This window comes from Ursus americanus, chromosome 18, assembly GCF_024610735.1.
Source record: "Ursus americanus isolate L20-20 chromosome 18, mUrsAme1.1.p, whole genome shotgun sequence".
In the NCBI taxonomy this organism is placed as follows: domain Eukaryota; kingdom Metazoa; phylum Chordata; class Mammalia; order Carnivora; family Ursidae; genus Ursus; species Ursus americanus.
Window position 1 is genome coordinate 53011631 of NC_142144.1, and position 13622 is coordinate 53025252.

The 13622-nt window shown below is 40.1% G+C and overlaps 1 protein-coding gene across 15 annotated transcripts in view; it reads left to right on the top strand.

Annotated features, from left to right (window-relative positions):
- The window catches only part of MPDZ (multiple PDZ domain crumbs cell polarity complex component), a 167969-nt gene that overhangs the window by 148710 nt on the left and 5637 nt on the right, over window positions 1-13622 (top strand). For 14 of the 15 annotated variants that reach the window (XM_087869635.1, XM_087869640.1, XM_087869641.1 and 11 more), the window contains 11 exons: window positions 3496-3588; window positions 3674-3748; window positions 4853-5027; window positions 6917-7062; window positions 7801-7884; window positions 8027-8220; window positions 8877-9024; window positions 10120-10206; window positions 11029-11119; window positions 12024-12067; window positions 12907-13029. In XM_087869635.1, the coding sequence (XP_087725761.1) occupies window positions 3496-3588; window positions 3674-3748; window positions 4853-5027; window positions 6917-7062; window positions 7801-7884; window positions 8027-8220; window positions 8877-9024; window positions 10120-10206; window positions 11029-11119; window positions 12024-12067; window positions 12907-13029 (1260 nt within the window). The remainder of the gene's footprint in view (window positions 1-3495; window positions 3589-3673; window positions 3749-4852; window positions 5028-6916; window positions 7063-7800; window positions 7885-8026; window positions 8221-8876; window positions 9025-10119; window positions 10207-11028; window positions 11120-12023; window positions 12068-12906; window positions 13030-13622) is intronic. The other variant, XM_087869639.1, reaches the window with a different exon arrangement.

The window sequence follows — 13622 nt, forward strand, 5'->3', positions numbered from 1 at the left end:
AGAGATACGGTTCATGTCCATACAGTTTTATAGGGTGAAAGTCCTCAAATAGCATTAAGAAGTTCTCTTCTGAATTTTTGGGGAATCTTCCAACTTCAGAATAGCTCTCCTGATAATAATGGTGGTTTAGCTTCATCCCACTTTTAATTCTTTTCACTCTTTTCTAGCTATTGAATGATAAAACTCCATAGATAAGTTTCCTTAATTTGTTTCACCTTCTCTATATGGTGGTGTTTTAACAACAGGCTCAGAAGAGTGTTTCTCGGACCTTTTTTTGTTATGGACTATATGTCCTGTGGCAGCAGTGAAGCGGGGAGCTAGGCAGTCAGCTGGGAAACTGCACTCACACCCGATTACCCTTACTCATATTTCATCCTACTCTTCTGATATCAATAGATCGTCTGTAGATGTGTATATATGTGTTTATTTCTGTAGTATTTAAGTGGGGTTGGGGCATATTATATATGCAGATGTGTAGCTTATTGCTCCTTTTAGGACCCTGCCTGTTGCTGATAGCAAAAGAACTTCCTCCTATAAGCTTAGTCAGAGAAGGGGATTTATGGGCTCGGGTTACTGGCCAGTGATGTTCTGGGATACTTGATCTGTGGCTCAGTAGTGTCATCAAGAGCCAGTTCTTTTCCTCTCCCACCATTAGTGGTCAGCTGTATCCCAAGGCTGGTCTTCCTCTGTTTTAGAATGGCTGCCAGCCATAGTTGAGGTCATGCGGTCAGGGCCCAGTGGGAAAGCGGCTGTCCCATAATTCTGGGTAGAAGTCCTGAAATCCATGCTAATTGAGCTAGCTCTGTTCACGTGCTTACTTCTGAGCTAGGGATTGTGGCCATGGGAATAGAACTGTAATATTGAGTCATTCAAACTCCATCCTTGGAGATATTTATCCACTGTTACATAACAAATCACCACAAAATGTAGAATATTAAACCAACAGACATTTATGATCTCTGTTTCTGTGGGTCAGGGCTTTGGGAGCCATTCAGCTGGATGGTCTGGTCAGTGTCTTGTACAGTTTGCCCAGCTGCCAGCTAGGGCTGCAGTCATGGCACGGCTTGACCGGGGCCAGAAGGTCCACATCCAGGATGGTTGACTTGAATGACTACTGATAGGAAGCCCCATTTCCTCTCTGAGTCTGTGAGCATATTTTAAAATCACCACCCAAGGGGCGCCTGGGTGGCACAGTGGTTAAGCGTCTGCCTTCGGCTCAGGGCATGATCCCGGCGTTCTGGGATCGAGCCCCACATCAGGCTCCTCCGCTATGAGCCTGCTTCTTCCTCTCCCACTCCCCCTGCTTGTGTTCCCTCTCTTGCTGGCTGTCTCTATCTCTGTCAAATAAATAAATAAAATCTTTAAAAAATAATAATAATAAATAAAATCACCACCCAAAACATAGACAAAGAGAGAATGAGCAAGAGCGAGAGCATGCTCCTGTCTGTTGTTCGAGGCAGCAGGGGGAGGGGCCTGGATATTCTGACAAAAATCTGTGAGCTTGCATGAAGGAATAAGATGATAACGGTGTTAAGTAAACAACTAGCAAATGCCCTCTGGACCCCTGAAGTACTGTCCTGACTACAGATAAGTGAATAGGCAATAATAGTGTTACTTATTGAAACAAATATTTCTTTATGGTAATAGGAAAGACCATTGGTATAGAAAATCCCAAATAGAGTGTTTAGCTACATTAGACATATTTGGCGTTGGCACTGGGATTTTGTCTTTTTGGTAGCACATTCACCTTCCTATTCATTAAACCTGATTCTTTTACCAACTAGATCGGGATTCAGGGTGTCAAAATCCTGGCAAGTTTGCAAAATGTATCTGAAGTATATTTGATTATATCGTGTAGGGTAGTAAGTAGAAGGAATGCATGTGTAATAACAACACTGTATATAGTACATCAGGTTTCCAATCCCTTTCTTACTACACCTGATCCCCACAGCAGTCTCATGGTTGGGCAAGAACAGCATGGTTTGAACTGCATGGGTGCACTTCTATGTGGGGATTTTTGATAAATACAGTATAGGACTGCAAATGTATTTTCTCTTCCTTATGATTTTCTTTACATTTTCTTTTCTCTAGCTTCATTCGAAGAATACTGTAGATAATCTATATAACATACAAAACGTGTTACTCAGCTGTTTGTTATCGATAACACTTTCAGTCAACAAGGCTATACATAGTTCAGTTTTTGAGGAGTTGGAAGTTGTGCATGGATTTTCAACTGTGCAGAGGAGGATCCACACCTGAACCCCCACATTGTTCAAGGGTCAGCTGCATTATTACTCCTTTTTTAGATAAGAAAATTGAGATTTAGACATTTTATGTGGTGTATCCAAATTCGTACAGCTAGATAGGAAGTAAATGAGAACCAGGCTCTGCTCACCCTAAAAGTGCAGTTTTCTCTGCCTTACACATGTGACTGATTCTCTGGAAAGAGATCGGGGTAGAGAGAGGTGCACAATGACAGTCTGAAAATCATCAAACATGAATAATCTACCTCAGAAAAGCCACGATGTTGATAATCTGTAAAACGATGGTGCAGCCTTACCTTGTCATAGTCATGATCCTAAATGCCCGATGGCAAGCGTGTCTCTCATGTATACATTTCATAGAAATCATGGCAAAATTTCCTTTTTCTCTCTTTTGCTTTCCATTTCCCTGAGTAGAAACTGTAATGAAAATGGTTGCTAGCTCTGACCAGAATGAAAATACTCAAAACCCTATTTTAATTTCATTAATGTAAACATTAAAGAAACACAAAAGCCAATACTATTGAACATTTGGTCTTGATAAAAGAAAATGTGGAAAATATAGACAAAATATGTATGGCTCTCTAGGCTTGGCAGGTTTTCAGTGCATGTCTTTGGCCTCAGCGTTAAGAGTGTTTTCACTCTGCACCAGATCAAAACACCAGTGTCTGGGGAAACAACGCTGGGTATTCAGCCCCAGAAAGGACAGAGCATGCAGAAGTAATTGTAGTCTGTCTGCTTAAAAGAAGGGCGAGATGAAGGGGCCATTTGAGGTTGTTATTGCTTAGCTGTAGGCCAGAAAGAGGAAGCAGGATGCTTTGATTTGGTTTGAAATGACTTATTCCGTCAGCCAGTTCACAATACTACATTGGCAAATGTTGTACATTCATTGAGTTATTGAATGCATTTTGTTCTCTGGATATTTTGCTAAAGTTACTAGAGATGTGTAACTGGATATATATGGTAAATACACTATATGGGAGGAATGAATACATTTGAATATTTGATAGAAGAGAATTTATTTCCATTAAAAAGTTTGAAAGTTTGCTTAAGATGAGATTTCTGTTAATGAACTTCAGAATAGTTTTAATCCATTTTTTAGCCCTTGGGTAGAAGATAGTGTTCAGAAGTTATGGCCATATAACCTTTGGCCTATGGCCATATAACCTTTGGCCATATAACCTATGGCCATTTTCCTTTGGATAAATTTTCTAAGTTGTTACTGTTTCTCTAGGATCAAGGGGGTTTGGGCATTGCCATCAGTGAGGAGGATACACTCAGTGGAGTCATCATAAAGAGTCTAACCGAGCACGGGGTGGCAGCCAAGGTGAGGCTTTCTTGCTGTCATAAAGTGGTGGAGAAGGGAATTACTTCTATAAAGTCATCCCGAATCTTAACATGTTTCCATTTAGGATGGACGGCTCAAAGTTGGAGATCAGATTTTGGCTATAGATGATGAAGTCGTTGTTGGCTATCCTGTTGAAAAGGTATGTTTCCCAAAGGAAGCAAATAACACTGTAAATCCATATGTGGGCATGGCCAGCATGTGTGTGTGTGTGTGTGTGTGTGTGTGTGTGTGTGTGTGGTCATAGGGAATTGGAACCATGTAGCTATCAATACTAGACGTGATATTAGACAGATATCATTAAGGAATAGAAGAGATTGTTTGGAAGCTCTTCAATTTCTGTTTTCTACTTCCCAGTCAAATGATATTAAGGTATTTTCTATTGTCTAGAAAATCCAATGTTCAGTGGGCATTTCTGATAAATATCATTTCCATTTTCCCTTAGAAAAACTTGCAACTTCTGAACAAAGGTCAACTTAGTGTTAAGACCAAAGGAATTTTTATGAATATTTGCTCCAATAAATATCCACTTTGTTGTTTTATAATCAGACTCAGTCATTAAATGCATTAGTTTCATTGGGGTTAAACAGTTATTTGTGAGTTTTCTTGTCCTCAAAATACTTACTAGTCATCTCACTTGAGGCATTTCATAGATAAGTGCAAGAAAAAAGCTGTGTTTCTCTTGAGATTTGGTGTGCAAATGTTTTTATTTCTACATTGGCCAGCAAGAAGCTTAAACCATTTTTTTAAATTCAGCTTTAATAATTGTGTAGGTTGAACCCTTTAATCCATATGTCTATGTTCTAACTTACCATTAGGCTTGACTCTTCTGTTGCATAGTTTTCCTTACCCTGCTTTTAACATGAGTGTTGCCATTTTATTAAAAGTGTCTGTGGAAGCTGTTTAAAATCCTAGTAGAATCAGGAAGTGGGAAAAATACCCCATATATCTTCTAAGTTTGTAGGGATCCAGAGAAACAGATGAGATTAATTAAAAATGTCAAAAATTGAAAACCCTATACTTATATAAAGAAGAACATGGTCACAACTAGACTTACAATAGACATTAACTTTGGCCTTAATCAATATCAGGCAACTGAGAAACTAGAAAGAAACGACAACCGTTTTTTCTTGACCCCTCAAGTTCTGACAAGGAAAGGGATTCCAACTGTAACAGTGACTTACTGGTATAAGTCTACTAATCTGCTTTTGAATTGTGTTTCCCTGCCACATCAACACCCTGCCAGTTTATTAGCCTTTTGAAAACAGCAAAGACAACAGTGAAACTTAGCATTCGTGCTGAGAATCATGACCCCCAGGCTGTGGCTTCAGCGGCTGGTACGGCCAGTGGAGAACAGAAGAGCAGCTCCTTGTCTCCTACGGCCCCGTCTTCCGGCTCCCCGGAACCAGAGTCCATCCCAAGTAAGGGCCAGTCTCTTGTGATTCCTGCCTGTGACACACTCAAACTCTCCAGCAGCAGGTCCCTCCTTGGGAGCCTGCCTGTATGTAACTCACTGTTTGAAGGCCATCGTCAGGGAACATTTTGGTGAAAAGATGGTATAAAGAGAGGGGCTCCTGAAGAAAGATCATGGACTGTTAGGCAGGGGATCTTTGTGCTGCAAATTAGCCAGCTGTTGGCCCTTAGGGAACCCACCCACCCACTCGGAGCCTCAGCGGAGTAGTACTCTTTGCTCTCCAAGGTCTTTTGCTGAAGGTACCTGTGATTCCGGGTATTTGACTAGTGAAGCATAACATCATGTTGAATATTCCTTTTTCATATTAAGCAAGTAATTTCACTTCTCTAAAGCCTCAGTATTCTAATCTGTAAAATGGATACAGTGATGCCATTTTACGGGTGGAATCAACAGTTCCTGGCATTACAAGAAACTCTTAGAAATAGTAGTCATTGCTATGGTAAGCGTAATTGATCTGAGTTCTGTCACTTAGGTGTAATAGATCCTGTCAAAATAGATGAAATGGTTGTATGTTGATGAGACTTGCATTTATCATTAAAATATCAGCCGAGCAAAGTGAGGCAAATTATTCCTTTAAGTTACTTTTTGACAAAAATTACACTAGTGTTTAATAAGACAGTAACTTTCAAGCTTTGAAAAAAGTACTTAAACACATAGGCTTTTTCTGCGATGGGAGAAGAAAATCTCTTGGCCTCCAAACTGAAACATTAAGTTCTTTTGACAGGTTTTTAAGGAAACAGCAGTTTAAAACATATGTAATATAGTTAGACAAAAAAGTCTTAAAGTAATACATATCTGATGAAAGTAATCCTTTATTTAGAAAGACTGGGTAATTCACTGATACGTTAGAAGGTTTTAAGAAAGTTGTCTCCTTTTTCGATTTTGTGTTCGTCCCAAAATAGCAGTTTCTATAAAAATGTGAAATGCTAAATGAAAACGTAACATAAAAGAAAATATCTTACACCTGCTCTTACCATTTCAGGAGCAAGAATTAGTCTGTCTCTGATTTCCCAAAAAGAGAGCCTCTTGCCTAAAGCTACTCTACCAAGCGTCTCAGCTTTTTCAAAACATGACGTGTGCTGTATGCTCTTTGGTATATCACAAAACATGATATGAAGACTATCATAAAACAACGTGTGAAATTATACTCTCCTTGTTCTCTCATAATCTATTCTCTTCTCTTCAGTCCTGAGCACATACACACCAGGATTTAATATCTGAGTTTATAAAACATGAAGGGAGACATGCAAAGAAAGAAACTGCATGTGAGTCTCCCTCGACGTTTTATAAACTCAGCTATTAAATCCAGTTGCATATGTGCACAGATTTGATTACATGAGAAGAGATGCTCTAAGATAAGAAAAGGAAAACCAAAACATAAAAAGCCCTGAAATGCTGGCATCATGAGCAGAATTACTGATGTGCTGATGTGCTTTGTGTTTTGTGGTCTTCCCAGAATGTGTTTTTAGATGACCACCACATACCTCAGTTCTGAGTTGTACAAATCATAATTTCATAAGAAGTTTTTTTGGCTCTAGTGAAGTGTAGAGTATCAGCATGAAACTGGAGGTCCAGTTCAACTCTCTGCTCTTGTTCCTTTATACATATCATCCCTAGCGATTTAGAAAATACACCGTAGTGCAAAAAGTAACTTTGTACCCACCACCCTAAGTTAATGATGATTTTTAAAGTATAACTAAAAGATGAAGGTAAATCTGAAGTCTTGGGCTCTTTTTCTCCTCCATCCCGCACAGACAACCAGGGGGGTGAGTTTGTTATATATGCCATCTGATCAATTTGTATTTGTATTTCATTTCATCTTAAATTTATTTTCAGGCACAAGCAGGTCATCAACACCAGCGATCTTTGCTTCTGATCCTGCAACCTGCCCCATTATCCCAGGCTGCGAAACAACAATTGAGATTTCCAAAGGGCGAACAGGACTGGGCCTGAGCATTGTTGGAGGGTCGGACACTCTGCTGGTGAGGACACTCCCTAAGACGATTCAGACATGCAGGCAGCCCCTCCAGGGACCCCTGAGAGATCTCTGTCGGGGAGCGTTCTATCCATTTTATTAAATGAAACATAAAGGCTTAGAAAAATGCATCGTTCGTTGTTATTTTAATTCGTAGAGCAAATACCAAAAATTGGGTACTGGGACTTTTATTTTGAGTAAGTGAATATTGACTCAATAAGATAGTTACACTTGTGATTGTGACCTTTAGGTTCAAAATATTTCTATTAGTTTTCTGGTCTTTGCCACATTTTAATTGCCTTTTTACTGACTGGATATGTTTGGGTTGGGCCCATATTGAGAGGAGTCTGAAAAACTGGATAATCATAGACAAAATTTTCTAAATGTCAAAAGTCTTTTAAAATGTAATTATTGCATCTGTGGCTAGGAAAAGTGATGTGTATCTATATTTGCAGATAGGAAAGGTGATGTATACCTATTATATATACGTATGTATGATTTACATGTTTCATAATTTTTTTCTCTAAACGTCCCTGTCATTACAAAGATATGTAAACTTCTTTGAGCCTTGTAGCTAAAATTGCATTACACTTTTCTTTGAATTTTGATATGACTCCCTATGGATCCAGTGAGTAGATAACCCTTCGCATTGTCTTTAAAAGTACAGTGTGTTTTGACTTCATCTCTGCTCACCAGTCCTGGTGAGACAGGCTAGAGCTTGGGTATGTTTTGTTTGGGCCCTTAGGGTGCCATTATTATCCATGAAGTTTATGAAGAAGGAGCAGCTTGTAAAGATGGAAGACTCTGGGCTGGAGACCAGATTTTAGAGGTACAGAATACCTTTATAATTAACAGAGATCAACTGCTCTGGGGAGAGCGGTCTCTGTTTCTTTCTCTGTTTCTTTCACTTCCTCATTGCTCTTTCTTTATTTGACTCACCTGGCTCCTCACAGTGTCCCATTTCCGTGCAGGTGAATGGAATTGACTTGAGAAAGGCCACACATGATGAAGCAATCAATGTCCTGAGACAGACACCACAAAGAGTGCGCCTGACGCTCTACAGAGATGAGGCCCCGTACAAAGAGGAAGATGTGTATGACACCCTCACCGTCGAGCTACAAAAGAAGCCAGGGAAAGGCCTGGGATTAAGTATTGTTGGGAAAAGGTACAACTGAAGAGGACAAACCTCATGATCTTTCAGAAATGATTGTGTTTCATTTCTTTTAAAGAATATTAGCAGTAGTTGAATCTTCATCAGCTGCTAATGTTCTGTGCATAGCTGTTGTCAGCCCACTCAGTAACGGAGCATCAAAAGACTTCACTTCTGAACTTTTTAAGTTAGTATTTTGGGGGATCTTAAGGATATTAGACAAAAAAACTGGTATTTTTTTTTAAATAAAGATTTTATTTATTTGAGAGAGAGGGAGAGAGCACAAGAGCATGAGTGGAGTGAAGGGCAGAGGGAGAAGTAGGCTCCCCACTTAGCAGGGAGCCGGATGTGGGACTTGATCCCAGGACCCTGGGATCATGACCTGAGCTGAAGGCAGATGCTTAACTGACTGAGCCACCCAGGTACCCCTGTTTTGTATTTCTTGAGCACCTTCTGTGTGCCAGGGAATACATTAAGTTCTGGGGAACGAAGTTCAATAAGACATGGTTCCTGACCTCAAAAAACTCACAATTTGGTCATTAAGAATTAAATATGTTCTTGCAACAAAGGGAGCTGTGGCAGCAGAGGAAAAGGGGACAGTGACTTTATTTGAGGAAGCAGATTAGAGAAACTTCTCAGGAAAGAGGTGAAATTCCAAATTATGTTTACAGAAATGATACCGGAGTATTTGTGTCAGACATCGTCAAAGGAGGGATTGCCGATGCTGATGGAAGACTGGTGCAGGGAGACCAGATATTAACGGTGAATGGAGAAGACGTCCGTAACGCCACCCAGGAGGCTGTGGCTGCTTTGCTAAAGGTAAAGGCAAATGCAGCAAGGACTCTGTGCAATAGGATGGAAGAAGGAGGGGGCACTAAGTGGGCTACCGCGGTCAAAGAAGCACCGAATCCTCTTTATTTAAAATGTTATCTCAAATAAGACAACATTTCCAAGTAAGATGCCATATTTTGGTGATATATTTCTAAATAATAAATCTATAATAGCTCTTTGTTATACTGTGCATTTTCTATTATTAAATGTCAAATAAAAGGCTTTTCAAGGTGAACATCCATTAAGGCCCCACAGCTAGTAAATCACGTAGTAGGATTTACACCTGTATGTCTAACTCCAAAAACCCAGGATCTCAAAATACCTCATTGTGCTCTCACCTTAGACAATATAGTATTTTTTGCATCAAAGGTCACAGGGAAGTTGTCTTCAATTCCTATGTTGATAGCAATATGGCTTATTGCAGTATTGTGTAATAGGTCTGGTCAGGAGGCAATAGTGAGTTTGCCCAGTTGTTGTGGTCATGGTTGTCTTATTGTTTCTGTTTTGTTTTTTATTTTTTATTTTTATATTTATTTTTATATTTATTTTTTTTAAGATTTTATTTATTTGACAGAGAGAGAGAGAGACAGGCAGTGAGAGAGGGAACACAAGCAGGGGGAGTGGGAGAGGAAGAAGCAGGCTCCCAGTGGAGGAGCCTGACATGGGACTCGATCCCAGAACGCCGGGATCATGCCCTGAGCCGAAGGCAGACGCTTAACGACTGAGCCACCCAGGCGCCCCTCTGTTTTGTTTTTTAAGGCCTGAGTTATTTAGTACATTGGGCCTATCTAAACCATGTTTCATGAGACCGTTGCTCGATTCTCAGTTTCTCTTTTCCTCGGCACAGTCTCCATGTAAACCATGAGGTCATGAGGCAGATGCTGGCTGCTGCTGCTGCTTGTTGTTACTCTTTTTTATGTTTTAGAAAAGCCTCTTCCCACAAAGGACTGGAGGTATCCTTGACTATGGAAATCCAAAAGGAGGATGCCTTTCAAAAACCAAATCCTAAAGAGTATATGTGTACTCCTGAAGATGATTATAGCATCTTACTTAAACATTTTCCTAAAACAACCACTCCTGTAGTGTTCCCTAGGCACAGTGACCTTGGAAGTTGGAAGAATCAAAGCCGGTCCATTCCATTCAGAGCGGAGGCCTTCTCAAAGCAGCCAGGTGGGTAGCTGTGGGGTTCGTCAGGGTGAGGCATCCGCAAGCCAGAGCAACTCCGGAGTGGCCCTGCCGGTGATCCGCACGCAGCCCAGGCCTCTGGCAGGTCGGCAGAGCAGGCAAAGAGCAGCGGGTGAGCGTGGACAGGTGAACGAGGTGGAGCTCTTGAGTGGTTTGCAAGTCATTCTCAGGAACTTCATTTCAACTGTTCTTTCCTTTTTCCATAATTGCACAAGTTAACCAATTAATATATATAAAGCCTACCAAGATGATACATTTTTAAAGTATTTTATAACAAACATGTATCAGTATTCAACTGAGAAAACCCCATGTAAGGTGAACTGTAGAAGCTTCTCACCACTGTGTATGAACCTCACCACCATGTCTGTTCAGGGTTGCTGACACGCCCCTCTCCTCACTTGTGTCTTCAGCAGGCTGCCCTTAGAGACCCCTTCCTCACCCCTTCAAGACTACCATTCATTTCCTGTTGACTGGCCCTAATTTTACAGTTTATTCATAAGCCCCAGTCTATACACAGCATCCGCTTAAGTTTAGCTTGAATCAAACTATGAAAATCCACTAAAATTAAGTTGGTTGGAATCAGTCTCATCCATTCTTTTAGCTTTAATTTATGTCACTAGCCAAATCATTCCATAAAAAGAAAAAAAAATCATTAGATTTCCAGTTATCAAATGCCTCTGTTGCTTAACTGTTGCTTCACAGATATTTCTCTCTAGGTGCATTAAAAGAATTGAATTCTGAAATACGTGGTATTTAGGGGATATTATTACTTCAAGACTTCCTAAAACAATGGTTGTGTATTTGTAGATGAGTGAAGGCAGCCTGTCATCATTCACTTTTCCACTTTCTGGATCCAGTACCTCCGAGTCCCTGGAAAGTAGCTTGAAGAAGAATGCATGTAAGATTGGTTTGGTATTTTCAGCATGATTTACTAGTTTGAATTTTGGTAACCAAACTGATTGATTCCCCTGTCTCAGTTTACCTCTGAGCTGTCTTTCCCCACATCATTTCATATCCTACTATGGGTGCAAAATGTGTATCAGCAAGAATTCTGAACAATATGAAGCTGCCTCTTTGTTGTTTGGCAGTTTTTCCATTTGTTGTTTCTTCTGTAAGATATACTAAACATTAGAATCAGGATTCTGTAATTCGTTCTTACTAAGCAGACTGGTGTGCTTGATTTTTATTTCCTTTTTCTGTTTAATCTAACACCAGTAATTCAGAAGATGCCATTAAGTGAAGCCTTCTTTTTCCATGAAGACTGCAAAAATTTTGATTGAGAAAATTAGTGTGATCCTCCTGTGTTTTAATTACATGAAATCATGATGCAGAGGGTTTTTTGGCTTGGAGCATTGGTTGAAAGTTGTTCAAATTGAAGAACTAACCATATGGCAATCTCTGTTTGCAATGTGACTAATATTCTAGAAATTTAGCCACTTAAGTCCATGAATTCCTTTTAATGTGTCCATGACTTTATTTTTCTCAGCTGTGCACATGTGTCTTTCTATCCAAAGACTGTTCTGTCCTTGACTCATTCAAAGTGGATTATGCAGTTATATAATCAACGATTAGAATAAGAAGGAAGAAATGGGATGGTGTGCACGTTTTTCCAACTGGAAAAATAAAGATTCCCTACGTGAGACAGATTAAATCGTGTGTACTGGCAACTTTGAGCACCCTCTTTCAAAAAAAACCCCCCAAAACTAGTGTATCTCATTGAGTCCTATTCCAGCTTCAGGCACTGACTAAAATTTAATTGAACAAAAAAATATTTTAATAACCATATTTTTTTCACTTTACAGTGGCATCTGAAATACAGGGATTAAGAACAGTTGAAATAAAAAAGGTAACTTGGGGAAGAGAAAACAGCATAAACTCTGTTGACCTCAAAGGCATCTCCATGTGTATTTTCCTGTCAGCTCTCTCATGATTTTACCAAACCATCAGAAAAATTATGTGTTGTATACAGTGGTAATACCACAGTAGTCTTTACTGAATTTCCTGGTCACAGGACCTCGTATGAAAAATCATTGTTGGCGTATCCTAAATTACCAAAAATGGCATCCACCCAACCCCACACAAAGTGTTGCCCTACCTCTCACTTCTCACTGAGAAGCAAGCCTCTGCCTTCCACAGACACTCCTTATTCTCGTGAGACCGACTCCCTTGACAGCCGTGCACACAAGAGAACATAAAAGCTGACAGGTTATTGAGCCTTTGCTGTCTGCCGAGCGTCACGCTATCGCCGTCACGTGTAACACCTTCTGCAGCCCTCTGTGACGCCCCCTCTCATCTCTGTTTTCTCAGTGAAGGCCTAGTGACTCATTAAGAGGGCTGAACTTGGTCAGGTCCCAACATTTGTAAATGTGGCTTCCTGGCTTTGAATACACATCTCTCTGATTCCAAAATTGGGGTCTTTCACTTCATCAGTGTACCCGCTTTTCATCACTCCCTACAGCATGATTTTTATTTAATGTGTTTTGATTTCTTTTATTTCCTGCACAGATGCTTATTTTCCTAAGTCACACTAAGGACCTGTGTCAAATGAAGTAATGCGGTTTTCTTGGGCTTCATTTTCCTCACACCTCGAAGACCTGAGTTAACTGTAGAACATGGGGCCAAAGAAACCAAACATCAATTTAAAATACCACACCGACTGAAGTATTTTAATCTTTTGCATGGCAGGGGCCTACTGACTCACTGGGAATCAGCATTGCTGGAGGAGTGGGCAGCCCGCTTGGGGATGTTCCTATATTTATTGCAATGATGCACCCAAATGGAGTTGCAGCTCAGACCCAGAAACTCAGAGTAAGTTCTACTAATAACCCTGGCAGCCCTCGCAAATCCAGCAGTTTTTATAAACCCTGTGAATCTTGCCACTTGTTGCAGCCAGTTTTAAATGTCTGTATCTGCTTTTAAATCCACTAATCTGAGCACCGCAGGGCTTGCTTTGAGTAAAAGTGAAGAAAATGGAGAGGAGAATTTGCTGTTGTATGCAAATTGACAAGTAAATGAAATGGTGAAGGGGGAAGGTCTACTGTAGTTTCTTAGTATTTTTTACTTGTCTGCAACTCTGTGAAAGAAATTAAAACGTTCCAGAACACCAGTATGAGACGAAATTTTCTCCTTACGTGTGTCATTGGCTCAAATGCCAATTTAACATCATTAAATTGAAAACTATCATTTATGTTGCAATCGATCATCCATTTTGCAAAAGCTTAATATAAATATGACTTAGGTTGACAAACGTGGTCAAACTATACAAAATCAAAGCTGAGGGATTACGCTAAGATAGAGCCCTGTCTATGCTAACCGTGCAGTTCTGGGATCGTGTGAATATTCCGTTCAAGTCTCGATGAAGTAAAATCTGTGTGGCCTCATGCGTCACAAAGGGTCTCAAA